The sequence below is a fragment of the Capra hircus genome, chromosome 26 (genome assembly GCF_001704415.2).
Source record: "Capra hircus breed San Clemente chromosome 26, ASM170441v1, whole genome shotgun sequence".
NCBI classification, from domain to species: domain Eukaryota; kingdom Metazoa; phylum Chordata; class Mammalia; order Artiodactyla; family Bovidae; genus Capra; species Capra hircus.
Window position 1 is genome coordinate 42,842,707 of NC_030833.1, and position 22,048 is coordinate 42,864,754.

Below are 22,048 nucleotides of genomic sequence, written 5' to 3' on the forward strand. Positions count from 1 at the left end.
TATGGACACCTTATCTTCGACAAAGGAGGCAAGAATATACAATGGATTAAAGACAATCTCTTTAACAAGTGGTGCTGGGGAAACTGGTCAACCACTTGTAAAAGAATGAAACTAGAACACTTTCTAACACCACACACAAAAATAAACTCAAAATGGATTAAAGATCTAAACATAAGACCAGAAACTATAAAACTCCTAGAGGAGAACATAGGCAAAACACTCTCCGACATAAATCACAGCAGGACCCTCTATGACCCATCTCCCAGAATATTGGAAATAAAAGCAAAAATAAATAAATGGGACCTAACTAAACTTAAAAGCTTCTGCACAACAAAGGAAAATATAAGCAAGGTGAAAAGACAGCCTTCAGAATGGGAGAAAATAGTAGCAAGTGAAGCAACTGACAAACAACTAATCTCAAAAATATACAAGCAACTCTTGCAGCTCAATTCCAGAAAAATAAACGACCCAATCAAAAATGGGCCAAAGAACTAAACAGACATTTCTCCGAAGAAGACATACAGATGGCTAACAAACACATGAAAAGATGCTCAACATCACTCATTATCAGAGAAATGCAAATCAAAACCACAATGAGGTACCATTTCACTCCAGTCAGAATGGCTGCGATCCAAAAGTCTATAAGCAATAGATGCTGGAGAGGGTGTGGAGAAAAGGGAACCCTCTTACACTGTTGGTGGGAATGCAAACTACTACAGCCACTATGGAGAAGTGTGGAGATTCCTTAAAAAATTGCAAATAGAACTGCCTTATGACCCAGCAATCCCACTGCTGGGCATACACACCGAGGAAACCAGAATAGAAAGAGACACATGTACCCCAATGTTCATCGCAGCACTGTTTATAATAGCCAGGACATGGAAGCAACCTAGATGTCCATCAGCAGATGAATGGATAAGAAAGCTGTGGTACATATACACAATGGAGTATTACTCAGCCATTAAAAAGAATACATTTGAATCAGTTCTAATGAGGTAGATGAAACTGGAGCCTATTATACAGAGTGAAGTAAGCCAGAAAGAAAAACACCAATACAGTATACTAACGCATATATATGTGGAATTTAGAAAGGTGGTAACGATAACCCTGTATGTGAGACAGCAAAAGAGACACAGATGTATAGAACATTTTGGACTCTGTGGGAGAGGGAGAGGGTGGGATGATTTGGGAGAATGGCATTGAAACATGTATGATATCATATATGAAGCGAATCACCAGTCCAGGTTTGATGCATGATATCGGATGCTTGGGGCTGGTGCACTGGGATGACCCAGAGGGATGGTATGGGGAGTGAGGAGGGAGGGGGGTTCAGGATGGGGAACACGTGTATACCTGTGGCAGATTCATGCTGGTGTATGACAAAACAAATACAATATTGTAAAGTAATTAACCCCCAATTAAAATAAATAAATTTATATTAAAAAATAAATAAAATCACAGTAGTTATTAGATCTCCTACAAGATCTTGTTATTCAAGGGCATCACATAGAAACACAAACATTGCTCTGTCACAAAGCTAGTTTATTATTTGATTTCATTTAACGGGTTTCCTTTGTCTACCCATGTATTTTATTTTATTTTATGTGTTTGGAAACATTACTATTAGTGGGGTCCATTGCCTCAACAGTCTGCCAAAGGAGACCATGGTACAAATAGTTAGAAACTCCTACTAGCTTGTCTCCTGATTAGGGACATGCAAAAATTAGTATTAATTAATTAATTGATTGATTCACTCATTCATTCAACAGAGGTGTTTTGTGACAGATAGTGTATTAGCCACTATCTGGGCATGACAATGGTTATGAATCTGCTCCTGCCCTCAAGCCCACTAGAATTTATGGGTCAATAAAAGACATAAAAGACATAGAAGAAAGCAGATGATTCCATTCCTGTGAAAGCGATGCACAAGGTGTTATGAAGGCAAAGAGAAAGAGCATCAGCTTAGAGTGGGTGTTTGGCATTGGGGACTGGCAAAGTTTCATGAAGATATAGTGTTTGTCCAAGTCTGAGAATGAGTAAGGACTGATTAAGCAAATATAATGAAAGTTCATGGCAGGTGTTCCATATTGAGGGAGTTACGTATGCAACGGCCTGGTCGCTCAGAGGTTAAAGCCTCTGCCTGCAACGCAGGAGACCTGGGTCGGGAAGACCCCCTGGAGAAGGGAATGGCAACCCACTCCAGTATTCTTGCCTGGAGAATCCCATGGATGGAGGAGCCTGGTGGGCTACAGTCCACGGGGTTGCAAAGAGTCGGACACGATTGTGTGACTTTACTTCCCTTCACTTCTTTACTTCCAGAGGGGCAGGCTTAGTATATTTAAGGGGCTGTACTTAGCTGAATACCCTGGGATAAACATGAGGAGGGTAGTGAGATGGGCTAAAGTGGGAGGCAGGGGTTTGTCAGTGGAGAATCTTCTGTGCTATGCCACAGAGCTCTGACTCAATAAGGAGGATTTTAGGTCACTGTAGTCAAATTCAAAGGAATAAAGGAATGCTCTGATTTAGAAAGCTCACTAGGATGGCAGTGTAGAAAATGATTGGAAGGGCAAGTGTGGAGGCACAGAACTGTGGAGGCAGAGAACTAACTGATGAAGAAGCTGTAGTTATGATCTGGGTGAGAGCGAAGGGTTTGGCCAAGGTTAAAGCAGTAAAGAAAGAGGAAAATGAGAGAATTCAAGAGGCGTTTAAGGAATGATGACTTGGAGACTTATAGGATGACTGCCAGATGATCCTGGCACAGGCTTCACTGAGATGAAGAATGTTGCAGGGAAAGCGGATATATTTGGAGGGATACGTTCCATGTTAGATTTGACGGATTGAAGGTTTCTGTGAATAACCAAATTTTTGGACCGCAGGTGAAAGGAGATGTATTTGGTTTTATTTTATAGTTCTGTGATGGTTAAGTGGGCTCCCCAGGTGGCTCAGTGGTAAACAATCTGTCTGCTATTGCAGGAAATGTGGGTCCAATCCCTGGGTCAGAAAGATCCCCTGGAGAAGGAAATGGAAACCCACTCCTGTATTCTTGCCTGGGAAATTCCAGGGACAGAGGAGCCTGGAAGGCTGCAATCCATGGGGTCACAAAAGAGTCAGGCATGACCTAGCAACTAAATAACAACGAGAAGGATGGGTTAAATGTCCTTTTCCAGATTGTTCTATAACCATCCAATTTATTCAGGATGGTTTCTTTCAAACAAAATGGATTGACTATCCAAACAGCATGTGCCAAGAGAATTCATTGGCTTTAACGAATGGTTGATGGGAACCATTCAGTTCAGCTGGTAAATGGAAATGCTCACCTTCCTTTGTCATAATTAGTTTTGAAAGATGTCAGTTTGGATTATGCAAGATGTACAATCATTGCCTGTCACTAAAATGCAAGAAATGGATCGAACTATGCAGAATGGTGTGCAACTCTGCTCTGCCTCTCCTGCAGGCTCAGCGGTACGAGGCAGCGTCCACAATTTACGGACCACATACTCTGTCTGCTTACATCCAGCTTTTCAGAGTCCTTGCTAAGGCCATTGCTACGGTAATCAAAAATTGTATGTTTGTATGTCTCAGGAGTGGGGAGATGAAGAGGGAAGCAAAAAAGACCTTCGCTTTGAGTGTTTGGTTCTTTTAAAAATCTTTATATTTAAAAATATTATAGCTGTGAGGTATCTTTTAAAATTGAAACTGATAAAATGAATTCAGAGTCAGTTAGTCATCTTTGGGTGGTGACCACTTTTTTCACATATATTATCTCGTATTATTCTTGCAATCATCGTGTGAAGTATAGAGTCATCATTTTCCCCCATTTTTCAGATGAGCAAATAGGTTCAGAGATGAGAATGATCAAGTTTGCTATAACTGAGAGTTGAACCAGTGCTGCCTAATCCTGGTCAGTTTCTCTCCAATTGCTTCATGAATTGAGTGGTTTATCAATTCTGACATGCCCATTTTCTCTATTAGAACATCTCTGAAATTGGGATGTATCTTCCAATCAAAGGAATCTTACAATTATACATTAGCATGTTTTTACTTTCTTGGTGGTTCAAAAATAATAATAGTTATTAGAATCAATAGAGCCTTGGATTTGATAAAGTGTGAGTTGTCTTCAACTGTATATATACATTGTATCTACCTAGAATATGTACACCTAAATGAGTTTATTTAAAGAAACAACACTCGTGTAAATCTTACCTCTGGTATATAGTTTATATACAAAGGTGCATTCTGGTGGCAGAAGATTAGCCAATATGCAGGATAACGATTCTAAGATAATAAATGATCCTTGTACAATACCACATAAGCCCCAAAAGCTTTTTGAAGCATAGCCAAGACAATAAAACCTTTTCAAAGAAAAGGCTTGGATATATCAAATTGAAACAAAACTGCTATTTCTGTAGGTCAAAACAGTGAAGTATTGGAAATTTCATATGCCTCCACCTAATTAGCTATTGACTGTGTATTTGAAATCTCAGTAGAAGGAATCTATTTAAAGTATATAGGGTTGGCCAAAAAGTTCATTCAGGTTTTTTGTAATGTCTTATGGAAAAACCTGAATAAACTTATTAGCCAACCCAGTATCTTAATTACCTGATTATTGTTTTATCATAATATGCCTTTCAATTTTAGATCTGATACTTTCTTTTCAATTATTTTTAGTTTTTATCATAAAACCTGTACCTATTTGTAGAATATTCAGATTATAAAGATATGTATAAACCTATAAGCTATCTCTAGAGATAACCACTGTTTAACTTTCATGCAATTACAGGTTTATAGCTCTTCCCATAGAAATAGAGAAATCAAATTTTATAGTGATATTTAGGAAGTGTGATTCACTTTGCAGAAACTTGTTTCAGAATTTTATGGTTATGTGTCTAAGAATATCTCTGTGATCTTGGGCCAAAAATACCACTGAGTGTCTGCAAACTTATTTTCCCATTTGCAAAATGAGAATGATAATGAGTAGATTATATGGCTGGTGTAAAGATTAAGTATATAGAGCAAGGATTAAAGTATATTAAATACATATGAAGGGCTATTTAAAGTTTGAGATTAGAATTCTGATGGCACTATTAAAGGTGACACATTTTATGGAAAACATGGATTAAACTGGGCATGTTGTAGGCTGATCTTAACTTTTAAATTAAAACTATATTTGTTACATTCATTAATTAGCACAGAGAAGGAGTTAGGAAAATACTTGGTAGTGACTTTGGATAAGAGAGACTTAACACTTTTTGAACATTTAAAAGAATAATTACAATGTCACGTTACAGAGGCTGACCATGTGTTCCTATTCAGAGTCATACACGTAAAGAATGGTTGTCCCAGAGTCTAAACTCATGTAGCACGATTCCGAGCTTACACTCAGATTATGCTGATGAGGGGGGTGAAAGTGTTTCCTGTGACCGAAATGTTCTTCTGTCACAAAAGTTAAATTAAGGACATCTAGGCTCCAATTTCAGCAAAGTTCCCCGCATATTTTGTTACAGTTGTTAGCTCTTGGGAAGAGAGAGAAAAAGTGAAAGTGAAAGTGAAAGTGAAAGTGTGTGTGTGTGTGTGTGTGTGTGTGTGTGTGTGTGTTCCAGTGAAGACATTTTGAGGGGGATGCGGTCAGGGGAAAAGGTCTCTACTCTACATTGTACGCCTCTTAAGCAAATGCTGTCTGTTCTAGGATACTGTAGCCAATCTGAGCAGTGGTCCAGAGCCTCCGTTTTTTGAACAACTGATGTCTCCATTAATTCCAAATATTGTGGATAGAGCGCCTGCAGGCACAACTTTTGGGGATATCCTGCTGCCAGCGAACACTACATACAGAGTGGTAAGACTTGGAAAAGGATATTGGGATCCTTATGAAGCCTATATTTGAAGATGGGGGGAAGATGTTGTTTAAAAGTCACCACCTGCCTTGAATCATGCCACGGACCAGTTTGTTAGCAATGATTTTGAAAATTGTTCTTATCTCTGCAGATGCTCTGCAAACATGAGAATGGGGAAGTATTTATTTTTCAGATGCCAATTTTGGAAAAATTGAATTTCTAAAATTCAAATTGTTCCTTTTTTTTTTTAAAGATAGACATGGAACCATTCATTGCAGCATAGAAAAGTGGTTTCTTAAATCAAGGGTGGGAAAACACATAGAAATGAAGCAGGTTTTCTACCACTAGTGCTTTCATAGATCTTGTTTCTTGTAACTTTGCTAAATCATTTATTAGTTTCAATAGATTTTCTTTGGTGTGGATTCCTTAGAAATGTCTATGTGTAGTATGTCATCTGTGAATAAAAGCAGGTTTACTTCTTTTTTAGTTTCTTTTCTGGATACCTTTTATTTCTTTCCTTATTGCATTAGCTAGAGTCTCCAATGCAATTATGAAAAGAAGTTGTAAGAATGGACACCCTTATCTTGTTTCTAATCTTAGGAGGAAAAGTAGTCAGTTATTAAGTATAATGTTTTTATCAGAATTTCTGTAGATGCCCTTTGTTAGGTTAAAAAATTCCCTTCTATGTCTACTTTGTTGAGAGTTTTTATGAAGAAATGGTGTTGACTTTTTTCCAAATGCTTTTCTGTGTCTACTGAGATGATCATGTGGCTTTTGTTTTTTATCTATTAATAGGGTGTATTTTATTAGTTGACTTTCACATATTAAATAAATAGCCTTTAGTCATGGTATACAATACTTTTTAGATGTTGTTAAATTTGGGCTTCCCTTGTAGCTCAGTCGGTAAAGAATCTGCCTGCAATGCAGGAGACCCGGGTTCCATGTCTGGGTGGGGAAGATCCCCTGGAGAAGGAAATGGCAACCCACTCCAGTTATCTTTGCCTGGAAAATCCCATGGACAGAGAGGCCTTGTGGGCTGCGGTCTACAGGGTCACAAAGAGTCGGGCACGACTGAGCAACTAATGCTTCACGACTAACACTTCGCAAAGTTGGTTTGCTGATATCTTTCCAAAGAGTTTTGTACTCATGTTTATGAGGGGCATCTATAGTCTTCTTTTCATGTGTTGTCTGCTCTTGCTATCAGGGTAATACTGGTATCAGAGAAGGAGTAGGAAGTGTTTCCTCTCATATTCTGAAAATGTATACAAAAGATTAATATTATTTCTTCTTTAAATATTGGATCCGATTTACCAGCAAAGTCATTTAAATTTGGGTTTCTCTTTATGGCAAAAATTTAAATCAGTAATTCAATTTCTTTACTCAATTTAGGCATATTTAGATGTTCTATTTTTTCTTGGGTCAGTTGTATGTCTTTCTAGCAGTTTAATTTGTCTTTAGGAATTTTCCCATTTCATTTAATTGTCTGATGTGTTGGGATAAACTTGTTCATAGCATTCCCTTATAATTCGTTTAATTCCTGTAAGGTCGGTAATGATGTCCCCTCTTTCTTCCTGGTTTTGCGGACTTGTGTTTTCAAAGAGCCATCTTTTGCTTCATTGATTTTATCTGTTGTTTTTCCATTTCGTTGATTTTTGCTCCAGTGTTTAATTTCCTTCCTTCTGCCTGCTTTGATTTTATTTTGGACTTCTTCTCATTTCTTAAGGTGGATGCTTAGGTTATTTTTATGTGTAATGTTCTTTTATAAATTTCTCTGTTGGTTTTTTCCTATGTATATTTTTAGCTATTTTCCTGATATTAGGGACTTGGAAAAGAACTCTCTTTCTGCTCTTAACCTTCCACTCTCAATACTTCTGACAGTAATTGTGTGGAGGTTCCCCCCACAGTAATTGTGTGGAGGCTATCCTATTCCCTGTGGACACCAATTTGATGCCCTATAATTCAATTCTGATGTTATTTACTTGGAGGTAAGGGCTCAGTGGGCTTCCCTGTTGGCTCAGATAATAAAGAATCTGCCTGAACTGCAGGAGACCCAGGTTCGATCCCTGGGTTGGGAAGAGCCCCTGGAGAAGGGAATGGCTACCCCATTCCAGTATTCTTGCCTGGAGAATCCAATGGACAGAGGAGCTTCAGTCCATGGGGTTGCAGAGTTGGACCCATCTGAGCTACTAACACTTTCACTGTTTTTTTTTTTTTTCCCACAAAGGCTCAGTTCCACAAGACAGCACCCTCTCTTCCCACCTCATTCTCCCCATACATACATATTTCAGACACCAATGGTAAATCCAAGTTGTCACCTGTGCGTCTAACAGCCTGGTTATAAATTGAAGATGCTCTGGCTATAAACTGGAGATTCTCCTTCTCAGGTTTAATAACTTGCTAGAACAGCTCACAGAACTTTGGGAAATAGTCTACTTACTAGATCACTAGCTGATTATAAAAAAGATACAACTCAGGAACAGCCCATGGAAGAGATGCGTAGAGCAAGGTACAGGGGAGGGAATGCAGAGCTTCTCCAGGCGCTCCGCCTTCCAGAATCTCTGTGCGTTCACCAGTCTGGAAGCTCTCTGAATCCCATGCTTCAGGGACTTTTGTGGAGGCTCCCTTACCTGGGCATGATTGATTAAATCATTGGCCATGGGTGGTTAACTCGCCCTCTAGCTCTTTTCCCTCTCCAGAGTTCAGGGAGTTTGAGTTGAAAGTTCTAACTCTCTAATCACATGGTTTGTTCCCCTGACAACTAACTCCCATTCTGCGGTTATACAGAAGCCCCCAGCCACCAGTCATCTTATTTTCATCCAGAAAGACACTTTAGTAGAGATTTTATGGCCTTCCCGGCTCTGGTTGAACTGTAGTAACACAGAGGATGAGCACAACCCTGGTAAGAAAACCAAAAACTTGTACTGTGCTTACCCTAAGTTTAGTTGTTTTAATGAATAAACATTTCTCAGTGTGCAGTTATTTGAAGTGCCCAAATGGTTGTTTTTAGAGTTACATGTGATCCAGCAGTCCCGCTTCTGGAGTATATCCAGAGGAAACTCTGATTTGAAAAGATACATGCACCCCAGTGTTCATAGCAGCACTGTTTACAATGGCTAAGGCATGGAAGCAACCTAAATGTCCTTCAACAAATGAAAGGATAAAGAAGATGTGGTGTATATAATATACAATAGATACTACTCAGCCACAAAAGGGGAGGAAACAATGCCATTTGCAGCAGCAGGGATGGACCCAGAGCTTTTCATACTAAGTGAAACAAATGTCATATGGTATCACTTACACATGGAACCTAAAATATGATACAAGCAAACGTACAAAACAGAAACAGACTCATAGCCATAGAAAATAAACTTTGGGGTGCCAAAGGGAAAAGGGATGGGGGGAATAAGGAATTTGTGATTAGCAGATACAAACTACTATGTAGAAAATAAACATTAAGTTCCACTGTATAGCACAGGGAACTATATTCAATATCTTTTAATAACCTATAATAAACTAAAATGAAAGTGAATATGAAAAAAATATATAATTGATCACTGTGCACCAGAAACGAATATAACATTGTAAACCGACTATATTTAAAAATATAAAATAAAATTTAAAAGTGGTTATTTTTGATAGTTTTGTCAAAATACATAGTGGCTTTTCAGGGAAAGGACATACTGACCTCCTCATGCTATCATGTGAGAAATGTCTGTTCTATACCACTACCGTTAGGAAAGTCACGACCAACCTAGACAGCATATTCAAAAGCAGAGACATTACTTTGCCAACAAAGATCTGTCTAGTCAAGGCTATGGTTTTTCCAGTAGTCATGTATGGATGTGAGAGTTGGACTGTGAAGAAAGCTGAGCACCAAAGAACTGATGTTTTTGAACTGCAGTGTTGGAGAAGACTCTTGAGAGTCCCTTGGAGTGCAAGGAGATCAGTGCTGGGATTTCTTTGGAAGGAATGATGCTAAAGTGGAAACTCCAGTACTTTGGCCACCTCATGTGAAGAGTTGACACATTGGAAAAGACTCTGATGCTGGGAGGGATTGGGGGCAGGAGGAGAAGGCGACAACAGAGGATGAGATGGCTGGATGGCATCACCAACTCGATGGACGTGAGTTTGAGTGAACTCCAGGAGTTGGTGATGGACAGGGAGGCCTGGCGTGCTGTGATTCATGGGGTCACAAGAGTTGGACGTGACTGAACTGAACTGACCATTTGAATTTTCACATTATCTGTAGTGGGGTTGTCTCTCTTTGTTAAGATGAGTGTGAGTAAACAGGAATTGTGATGGTAGGGAAAAATCAAGAACAAGAACATGTAAGGATTAGGAAAATTTGACTAATCATGAAAATTTTATTTTTTAAGTGAACCATGGTATGATTTGCAGGGATGATTGCTGTATATAAAGAATAGAGTGATTTTTACAGAAAATTCTAACTGCTTTTGAAACATTTTGCTGGCCATTGGTGAGGCAGGCTAATTTGATAATCTCATTGGTGAAAATGAAGAAAATCAGAAAAAATAAATTGATGGTACTTATTCAGGGGAGTTACCAGTAAATAATTGAGCTGAACATCTCTATTTAGATGGTCATCATTGATTATGAACACATGGAATATTTTTCTTAAAAAATGGTTTTAATATGGGCTAGGTCTTAGAGGATAGGTAGGAGTTTATACTGCCCATCAAGAGACCTGGATCTCCTGCACTGCAGACAGGTTCTTTACTGGCTGAGCCACCAGGGAAGCCCCAAGACATACCACCTGTATGTATATGGACTATAAGGGCTTAAGGTGGAACAGCAGGTGGGAAATTACCTGTAAAAGGTCTTGTATACCATGGTAAGTCATGTGAAGACTTATTTGTTAGTTTGTTATTTAAAAATATATATTTTTTGATGTATAAATGACACACAGTAACACATCTTTAAAGAGTACAGTTTGGTAAGTTTTCACTATTAAGGGCATCTACTTCTTGAGTAATCTTTCAGTTCAGTTCAGTCGCTCAGTTGTTTCCAACTCTTTGTGACCCCATGAATTGGAGCATGCCAGGCCTCCCTATCCATCACCAACTCCTAGAATTCACCCAAACTCATGTCCATCCAGTCAGTGATGCCATCCAGCCATCTCATCCTCTGTCATCCCCTTCTCCTCCTGCCCCCAATCCCTCCCAGCATCAGAGTCTTTTCCAATGTGCCAACTCTTTGCATGAGGTGGCCAAAGTATTGCAGTTTCAGCTTTAGCATCAGTCCTTCCAAAGAACATCCAGGATTGATCTCCTTTAGGATGGACTGGTTGGATCTCCTTGCAGTCCAAGGGACTCTCAAGAGTCTTCTCCAACACCACAGTTCAAAAGCATCAATTCTTCGGCACTCAGCTTTCTTCATAGTCCAACTTTCACATCCATACATGACTACTGGAAAAACCATAGCCTTGACTAGACGGACCTTTGTTGGCAAAGTAATGTCTCTGCTTTTCAATATGCTGTCTAGGTTGGTCATAACTTTCTTTTTTCTTTTTTTCCTTTGTTGATAATCCCCATAGTCTCTTTTTAAAAAAAATATAAAGTTATTTATTTTAATTGGAGGTTAATTACTTTACAATATTGTATTGGTTTTGCCATACATCAACATGAATCTGCCACAGGTATACACGTGTTCCCCATCCTGAACCCCCCTCTGTCCTCCCTCCCCATACCATCCTTCTGGGTCATCTCAGTGCACCAGCCCCAAGCATCCTGTATCATGCATTGAACCTGGACTGGCGACTCATTTCATATATGATATTATACATGTTTCAATGCCATTCTCCCAAATCATCCCACCCTCTCCCTCTCCCACAGAGTCCAAAAGACTGTTCTCTTTTGGACTGTTCTCTTTTGTTACATTTGTGTCTCTTTTGCTGTCTCACATACAGGGTTATCATTACCATCTTTCTAAATTCCATATATATGCGTTAGTATACTGTATTGGTGTTTTTCTTTCTGGCTTACTTCACTCTGTATAATCGGCTCCAGTTTCATCTACCTCATTAGAACTGATTCAAATGTATTCTTTTTAATGGCTGAGTAATATTCCATTGTGTATATGTACCACAGCTTTCTTATCCATTCATCTGCTGATGGACATCTAGGTTGCTTCTATGTCCTGGCTATTATAAACAGTGCTGCGATGAACATTGGGGTACATGTGTCTCTTTCAATTCTGGTTTCCTCAGTGTGTATGCCCAGCAGTGGGATTGCTGGGTCGTATGGCAGTTCTATTTCCAGTTTTTTAAGGACTCTCCACACTATTCTCCATAGTGGCATAGTAGTAGTGGTAGTGTAGTAGTTTGCATTCCCACCAACAGTGTAAGAAGGTTCCCTTTTCTTCCAGCATTTATTGCTTGTAGACTTTTGGATCACAGACATTCTGACTGGAGTGAAATGGTACCTGATTGTGGTCATAACTTTCTTTCCAAGGAGTAAGTGTCTTTTAATTTCATGGTGGCTGTCACCATCTGCAGTGATTTTGGAGCCCCCCCCAAAAAAAGTCTAACACTGTTTCCACTGTTTCCCCATCTATTTCCCATGAAGTGATGGGACCAGATGTCATGATCTTCGTTTTCTGAATGTTGAACTTTAAGGCAACTTTTTCACTCTCCTCTTTCACTTTCATCAAGAGGCTTTTTAGTTCCTCTTCACTTTCTGCCATAAGGGTGGTGTCATCTGCATATCTGAGGTTATTGATATTTCTCCCATCAATCTTGATTCCAGCTTGTGTTTCTTCCAGCCCAGAGTTTCTCATGATGTACTCTGCATAGAAGTTAAATAAGCAAGGTGATAGTATACAGCCTTGACACACTCCTTTTCCTATTTGGAACCAGTCTGTTGTTCCATGTCCAGTTCTAACTGTTGCTTCCTGACCTGCGTACAGGTTTCTCAAGAGCCAGGTAAGGTGGTCTGGTATTCCCATCTCTTTCAGAATTTTCCACAGTTTATTGTGATCCACACAGTCAAAGGCTTTGGCATAGTCAATATTAGTAATTTCTATATCTTGAGGAATTTTTCCATTTCATTTCATCTAAGTTATTTGAATTTGTATATCTATACCTTCATCTATATCTGACTCTACCAAAAGCAAATTATTGATCCAAAATTCTGAAGTAATTTACTGGGTCCAAGTTCCTGTTCCCATTGTTACAAGGGTATGTTCGCTAATATTCTCAGAAGTTTCAATTAAATACAATATAATCTCTACAGGTACCCAGACTCCTAGGAATGTTTCATAAATAATGGCCCAAATATGAGCATGGAAAAGTCCTATTATTAGAACTCATGAAATCAGTTTTTATTTTCAGGGAGAAGTTGTTGAAGTTACCTTTGTAGGTGCTAACCCAAAGAATTCAGCAGAAAACCGGGTAAGCATTAATGATTCTTTTTACGAATTTAAGTCCACTTCTTTAGCCTTTCACTTGTGTATCCCTCTGAAGATTAAAAGACAAAGATTAAATGTTCCAACTTGCTTTTCATCGTATTTTATAGGTGTGAAAATTTTCAGGGGGAACAGTTACTGTAGAGCTGGGTCTAAAAAGATAAACCCCAGGAAACATTTAATTGGCTCTACTTAGGACCACTTATAGCACAATGCATAGAAAACTGCGTGGTCTCTTGAGATGATGTAGATTTGAATACAATTCCCATTTACAAATTCCAATTTTAAAACTACTGAATTTGGTAAGCTAATCCAAGGGCCAGTGTGAAGTGTATCTCTGGTTCCTTTTCACCGCTTTTTGGCTCCTCTCCTCTTCTGCACTCCTGACTGTGGTCCTGCTTCCACTTTTGTGGAATGATCACGGATCCCCGAGCAGACACTCTAATGACTGGAGCCCTGGCCCACATGCTCTCCTTTTTCTTGCACTGGCCATTTCCCTGCTCTTCGCTACTGGCACTAATAGAGTGTTTATTTATTAATCTTGCAAAAATGACATGAGAAATACAGATTCCATGTAAAAACAGACAGTACAGAAGTTCTTTAATAGACTGTGAAAACACCTCTTTTCATGAACATTTTTAGACGCAATCGCTGTTACCAGTTTCTTACATATCATTTCATACTTCTTGTCATATATCTGTATTTATGTATATGATAAAGTATATAATATCTATAAATAAAATGAAGTAATTTTATTCCTCTGGAACTCCCTTGGAATGTTCTTATAACTACACAAGCAATAATTAGATATGTTCTATCTGTAAGATTTCAAACAGTAAAGAAATATATAGAGGAAAAAGAAAATGGGTCCATGAAAGTGATTTCAAGGTGAAGTTTTTTTCTGTGGCAGAGAATGCATTAACTCTATGGAAGAGTCATTCCTCCCAGAGCCCATTGTTGCTTACAATCCAAAATGCCTTTCTTTCAAGTGAGCCTTCCCATTTCTGTTTATTAAAATAGGATTCCTTTGATAAAAGTTGTGACAATGTGACATTGTCAGATATTATATTGGGAAAGATTTTTCTACTGCTTGGATTGTCAACATGCACCTGTTTGAAATAATTTCTCTAGGCAGTCAAGTCATGCCAGAATATTTACATGTTTACAGCATTATTTTCTAAAGATATTAAACTGTTGTAGCAAGAATGCAGGATTAGCTGTCACCTGACATCCTTAGGGTTGAGAAATACTATCATCACTGTTGCCTGGAGAAGCAGGAGACTAAATTACTTAAAGAACCATGAGGACAGAATTAATTCCTAAGGCTGTTTTGGCACTTGGCATAAAACAATTTCTGGTTCCCTTTACTATTAGTGATCATCACATCCTTACCACCATGTGTTGAATGCTTACCATGTGCAGGTACTCGGCTAAAGGCTTTATTTACATACATCATCACATGAATCTGTTTAATCCTCCCTTCTACTCAGTGAGATACATTTTATTATCTTTGTTTTACAGATGAATAAAGTGAGACTGGGAGAAATTAAGTAACTTGCATGAACTAATTGTGTATCTAGAAGAGAGTAAGTCTGGGAGGCGAGGAGAGGATGTTCACAGTTTGCATATTTGGCATCCTAGCCTTGTTCTCTGATCTGCACTCTAGACCTATACACTGGGGCCCTTCCTGTTTCCTTCTCCACTGAAGGCCTTCCCAGTGTCACTCTGCCCTAAATGGCCATGAACAATTCTCTTTTCAGGTCACTGTGGTTATGGAAACTTTTTTTTTTTAATTGAATATTATCCATTAGTTGAGTAATGGAGGCTTCCCTGGTAGCTCAGATGTAAAGAATCTGCCTTCAGTGCAAAGACCCAGGTTCAGTTCCTGGAGAATAAAACGGCAACCCATTCCAGAATTCTTGCCTAGAGAATCCCATGGATTCTCATGGAAGAACCTGGCAGGCTACAGTCAGTGGGGTCACAAAGAGTTAGACATGACTGAGTGAGTAATTAAAGTTGAGTAATTAAAGAATTTTAAAGAATCCCATGGTCCAGCTAGCTATAAATAAGTGATTCATTCAGCAAAGTTTTATTTGAACACCTGTAAATGACAAGGTTGTAATGGATAAAGGTGAATTAGACACAAGTTCTGGCTTCCCAGGTGGCTCAGTGGTAAACAATCCATCTGTCAAGCAGGAGATACAACTTTTCTCCCTGGCTTGGGAAGATCCCCTGGAGAAGGAAATGGCAACTCACTCCAGGAGTCTTGCCTGGGAAATCCCATGGACAGAGGAGCCTGGCGGGCTACATGGGGTCACAAAAGAGTCGGCTACGACTTTATCAACTAAACAACAACAACAACCTGAACTTAAGGGCCACGATCTAAAGATTTTTAAGGAAAATTGGAGATTCATGGTGCTTGTATGTTTTATTATTATATTATTTAAATATGTGCTTTATTTGAAGCTGAATTCTTGGTCTAAAACAAATTACTATGACCAATGTGGAAAATTTTATTTTCCACTGGGAAAATAAAATCTGCTTATGATGTGGTTTCTAGGCATCCATTATGACAAAATATAAGGATTGCTTTTAGCTCCCCAGGAGTAAGAAGATTTACATATGCCTTTCAATTCTTTCACTCAGACTAATAACTCATTTACCTGGAGATGTAAAGATGAGGAAATTTCCCCATTTTTCCCTCCTAAATCTGGAGGTGCCTAGAGAAGGTCTTAAAATACAGATCAATGAACGTGTCAGAAATGGTTTGCTGCCTTTTCTAAATCTTGTTTTATTTACTCTCTTCTTTGCTCTAATTTCCAAAATTTGCTGTCAGCTCTAAAATTGTTCTTCGTTCAATTTTCTAAAGAGAAGTCATGGTTTTTAATAGACTGGATGAGTTAACATTCTGAAGATATTGCGTAGATTGTTAAGAGGAACACCTGAGGATTTGTATGAAATTCTAATACATATACTCATCAGGTCTTGGGAGGTTAGCAGTGGTCAACGGGGATTTGGGGGTTTCTACAGTTAGATTTCTTCTGTGACTGTGCAGTGTCTGATCACTTATATTAATTGCATTTCAGACACATCAGACCTTCCTCACTGTGGAGAAATATGAGGCCACATCAGCAACATGGCAGATAATACATAATGATGCCTCCTGGGAGACTCGGTGAGCATGTCTGTTGAATAGTTTGTCTTTCAGGCCCTGAAAAGAGTTGGTTAGTAATGCAGAGAAGACAAATGGGAAGACTGGCTCAGTGCATGATATTAATGATATCAAATTCCCCAAAAGCCTTCTGGCTTTATTTAGTTGATTTATTAGATTTCATCTTGATCCTATTTTTTTACAAAACAATGTGCTGTGTGCATCTGTAAGATTAGGTGCTAATGAGGTTATGACCTCCATGCTTACAAATATCTGTTAGTTTTGTTTTTTCCATGGTCACAGACGTAACCCCTAAAAGCTAATTAGTCTTCCTGCAAAGTGGTTGCAAGGCCTCCTGGTGGAAGGTGTATGAGATAGTTCTGTGGAGCTTGATATTTCCCCTGAGATAATAATGAGTCTATACTTACCATCTGTTGCATGTTTGTATGTGGTCATTGGTTCTTGATTTGAATTACTAAAATACAATAAGCTTGAGTGTTTAATTCTTGCTGACCCAGTAGGAAAGGAATATGCTTATAGAGTTTCCTCAGAGAAACTTTTCTCTGTACTTTTTGTTATCAAATACCTGAGCTGAATAGATAATATGAAGATTTGAAAATATATTTGGAAATGTTTCCATTCCTATGTATATAAATTTTATACCATGGAACAGTAATATGGACATGAGCAAAATTTTTGGTCATTTGGTCTAATTCAAATGACCTCAAGCTAAGTGATTATTTGTATGTTAGTTTGGTTTCCATGGTTAATGGAAAATAGAGATTTGACCTTATTGTGGCCTATTTGATGGCCTCCCAAAATTATGGGCATAATGTTTACTCTCTGATCTTTAAGACTCTATGTAATATTTAAACAAGTAATATGTGCATATTTATTGTTAAAATGGTTATACAGGTAACAAAAAAGGATAATTTAGTTTCAAAAGCCTGAAGTCAGAATGGTAGTTAACACCAAGGAAACGTAGTAGTCAGCCTTTTCGAGCACTATCACCAGCAATTTTAGAGAACTCTGGACCTGTCACTGAGGAAACATAGGATGCTGAGCACACCCTTTCTGCCCAGGGGGTTTATCCTCTACATAACCAAGGGTATCAGTCAGTTTGCCCACTGTGCCTCTCTGTATTTAGTAGCTGACCTCCCTGCCATGATCTACAAGGAGCAACGTGATCTGATTCCATCCGATTCTGTCATCTCAACCATTCTGCCCTGATCCTGCTCGTGCTTTCTGTCTCTTGGCTGCACCGAGTTTGCTTCTGCTTCAGACACTTTGCATTCTCTGTTCCTTCTTTCTAGAATGTTCTTCTACTAGACATGTGTGCGTTCAGTATAAAGGACGTCTCCTTAGAGATACCTCTCTTACTTTCTTCGTGCCACTTATCTTTTTAACTTTACTTTTAAATTATTTATTCTTTTTGGCTACGTTGGGTCTTCAATCGCTGCCCTCAGGCTTTCTCTAGTTGCAGCAAGCAAGAACTACACTTCATTGCGGTGCATGGCCCTCTCCTCGCAGTGGCTTCTCCTGTTGTGGACGGCACAGGCTCTAGGGCACATGGGCTCAGAAGGTGTGGTGCTCGGGCTTCGTTGCTCTGCCGCATGTGGGATCTACCCAGACCAGGGATGGAAATTATATCTCTTGCCTTGGCAGGCAGATTCTTAACCACTTGACCATAAGGGAAACCCCTCACATTTCCCTTTTAAAATTATCTGTTGGTTTGCTTTTTTATTGCTTTTTACTATGCTTGTCCTAGTTTGGCCATAAGCTCTGTGAAACTTTGGACCATGTCTGTCTCGTTCACTACAGCCTTCTCAGTACCTCTAGCATAGCGTCTGGCACATGAACTCATGAAATGCATATTTTGAACAAGTGAATCTAGATGCAAAAGTGTCAAGTTGAAGTAGAGGATGGCAAGGGCTGAAGGGCTGCTATAGCAGTTCTAAAGCAGGGGATATCTTTTGTTCTGAATATCAGGTAAGGCTGTCCTAGGATGGATAGAATTTAGGAGGTTAGGTAGAAGAAGTAAAGATATTTCTACAAATGACTGTTTCTTGAAGATCTGCTTCTAGAAAGTATTTATCTCTGTGTTGTTCATTGCTATATTCTCGATATCTAGTAGAGTGCCTTGCTTATTGTCAGTACTCTTTTAATATTCATTTATTGACTAATCAAACACTTTTTAATCACACATTTTTAAGAGTAAAATTGGGTTTGTTTGTTTCCTACCAACAGTTTCTATTGGCACAAAGGATTACTGGGTCTTAGCAATGCGACGATACAGTGGCACATTCCAGATACTGCCCAGCCTGGAAGCTACAGGATAAAATACTTTGGACACAGTCGGAAGCAGGACTTACTCAAGCCCGCTGTCCTACTTTCGTTTGAAAGCAGTCCCTCTGTTTTTGAAGTCATAACTACTTGGTGAAAAGCTGATAAAACATTTAAAGAGCAGCTGTACTCTGTATGATTTCTATGACTGATTTCATGTGAACGTAATCTATTATGATGACTTCAGTAATTGTCCTTTGGGGACAGATAGTTTACAGCTAATGGGACAGGTGTGTGTGTGTGTGTATGAGAGAGAGAAAGAAAGAGAGAGAGAGGTGTATCCTGTTTACCTTGCTATTGTAGCTTACTTTTACCTTATGGTTTCTGCCTTAAGCATAATTTCCCTTGGGGCCCTGTGGCTATTTTAAGAGACAGTTCTCATCAATATGGAACCTCTGAGATGTTAGTGAGAGTGGTTGAAGATGTGTGAACAGTGTTGAAACTATTTATTTATAGAAATTATGGAATGTTAGCACTTAAAAAGCTGAAAGATGTTATCTACTTGGATCCTTCATTTTATAAATGGAAAAATGAAGTTTTATGGATTTAAGATTAGCATAAGGCTAGAGCCTTTCCCTTCATTCACATTTAAAAAGTATTTATATAAACATTGACCATAAATGTATAAGCCTAGTTAGAGAAAGTTAGCATGCCAGGTTTTCCTATATTGAGGGGTAGCCTTTCCAAGCAGTCACCCTGGCATTGATATGGCCAATCCAGAGTTGTTTTGGATGTTCAAATCATTTCTGAAATTGCCTTTAGAGCCCAACTGTGGGAAAGTCAGACTTGTAATATTTTGATCTTGCCTATGTTTCCCTAAGTGCCCTTATCCCACTGAATTGAATCTCATATTCCCATGACTTGTTCTCAGTGATTTTGGATTGTTTTCACTAATCAAATTATCTGAAAACCCACAAAGTTTTGTTATTAGTGTAGATACTGAAATGAAAGTGATATGGGCTTGAAAGGGAGTCCTCAAAGAAGAGGCTCTGAATTCATTTATCTGTCGTTACTTATTCACTCACTCACTCATGGACCTGTTCAATCATAGCATATTTATGAAGGCATGTTCTCATTCCCAGCACTGTACTAGTGTGGCTCTGACAATTAGACATTTAGGATGAATGTATGTGTCAAAAGGTCACTATTTCAAAGGAGAAAATATTCAATTCAATGTGTAAATTCTGGGGAGGCATTGAAAAATCGATAATCTTCAGATCACATCTTGTATATCACCTTTGCTGAGTATTCTATTTAGGGGGTAAACTGAGGCTCCAGGCAATTTGGAAAAACCTGTTTTGAAAGCTATTTTGGGGTATTGTGAAATATCCAGTCTAATGTCCCAAAGAATAAGCTATGACGATCTGATATTGATTGCCTGAGAGTAGTAATTGCATTTAAAATTATCCAAGTTAGCTAAGAGCTCCCAGGTTGCAAAATAAATTTCTCAAAGCTGAGTCATCCTTTTGCATGGGTACAAATGCTTTAGCATTTTTTGGAAAAATCAACTTTTCCTTAAAAAATAGCTTTCAAGTTTGAAAATAATAATGATACCAATAATAATATTTACATCTATTTACATAAGACTTAACATGCTATATTGTACCTGGAACATTTTTTGATGAATCAGTGCTCTAGAGCAGGGGTCTGCAGCCTCCAGAATCTAATGCCTGATGATCTGAGGTAGAGCTGATATAATAATAGAAATAAAGTGCACGAGAGATGCAATGCACTTGAGTCATCCTGAAAGCATCCCCTCTTCCTAATCAATGGAAAAATTATCTTCCACAAAACCAGTCCCTGGCGCCAAAAAGGTTGGGGACTGCTGTTCTAGTGGCCATTTCTGTGCAAGTTAATTGTGGAGAATTAACTAGTTAAGGTTTCAATGGGCAGTGGTCATTTTTCCTAAGGACACCACGCTATTTAGGGTAAAAATTCAGAGACCTAAAAGAGTAGACGCTTCTGAAAGTAGTTGATCGCAGAAAGACAAATTATGTTACAGCTGACGATAATGTTTTTAAAAGTATTTCTGATGACTCAGAAGAGCTTTTGAATTACTTTCCACCACCTCCGTGCCTCCCATTGAAACTTCTCAGCCGGCCTGTGAGTCCCTGCTGTTTACTTGCAGCTGCGCCAAAGCCACCTTTCTATTGCCTACTGATCCTTCTACACCCCGCCCTCTGCCACCAGTGTGCTCTTGGCCACATGTAACCCCCAGAAACCTGTTTTCTCACTAGCTGTCATCTCTTCCAACTAAGTTCCATTTCTGCAGTTTGTAAGTAAAAACGAAACCAGATCCCTACATCATAGATATTATAGTTATTCATTTGAACATGAAAAACAGCACATAGATGCTGATCTGATCTGTCCACACAAAAACGGATCCAGTCAGTGTCTGGGGGTGTTGCTGGGAGTGGCTCATTGGAGCCAAAGCACATGGAGAAAATAAAAACTGGTGGAGAATGTATAAATGACGATTGAGTGTGTGGGAGAATTCTGTTGAAGATCTTGTTTCTCATGTCAAAGTGGCTGTTTTTCATTTGTTGTACTCTGTCTACTCTGGTGTTAAGGATGCTGTGACTTCTTTAAAAAGTACTGAATGATCCATCCATATTTTCAATCAGTATTATGTAAATTGTCAGTATTCAATAGAATGTTTAATAAATTAATAATTGCACCTGGGACATTATTTTCTAATGAGAGGTGTAGACACTTGAGTCATTTTTTCATTTTAAGAGATGGAACAAATGGTGGTAGATTATATATAAATCAGGTTGGAAAGTGATATTGCTGTAGGTTTTGTGGAAGAAGTAACATTTAAGCTAAGACCTAAAGAGATTTAGCTAGGAGGAAGATAAAGGGGCGTGTGCATGTGTGATGTGCGTACTTGTGTGTGTGTAAGAGAAGTAAACTGTTCCAGGTAGAGGGCATATCAAGTAGTTTATCAGGGCTGTAATTAGATTGCAAGGGAGCAGTGGTCAGAAATGCTGCATTGAACTTTGCCCTCATAAAAGCAATTTGGTTTTAGATTATATTAGCAGTTTTTCTCCTTGAGACTTGTCGCTTATAACATAAAGATGCCTGGATGCATTTCCCCTTTGCTGTACTGGTAAAAGACATATTTTATATCCAGGGAAACTGATTTTGATTCTCAGTCTGCAGTGATATGAGATACCACCCATCTGTCTTCATCGACTGTTCTTGGAGTTGAATTTCAGAGACTCCTTTGCTTCTGTACATCTCATGTTTTCAAATCTTGAGCTCCTTTCGCTTTTTCATACCTGCTGAGTTGTCAAGTGTA

At 38.7% G+C, this 22,048-nt stretch overlaps 1 protein-coding gene across 2 annotated transcripts in view; it reads left to right on the forward strand.

The window, feature by feature from the left end:
• The window catches only part of LOC102183481 (neutral ceramidase), a 104,103-nt gene extending 82,654 nt beyond the window's left edge, over window positions 1-21,449 (forward strand). For both annotated transcript variants that reach the window (XM_005698167.3, XM_005698169.3), the window contains 5 exons: window positions 3,455-3,550; window positions 5,687-5,833; window positions 13,180-13,239; window positions 16,340-16,428; window positions 18,652-21,449. In XM_005698167.3, the coding sequence (XP_005698224.2) occupies window positions 3,455-3,550; window positions 5,687-5,833; window positions 13,180-13,239; window positions 16,340-16,428; window positions 18,652-18,844 (585 nt within the window). In that variant the 3' untranslated portion in view covers window positions 18,845-21,449. The remainder of the gene's footprint in view (window positions 1-3,454; window positions 3,551-5,686; window positions 5,834-13,179; window positions 13,240-16,339; window positions 16,429-18,651) is intronic.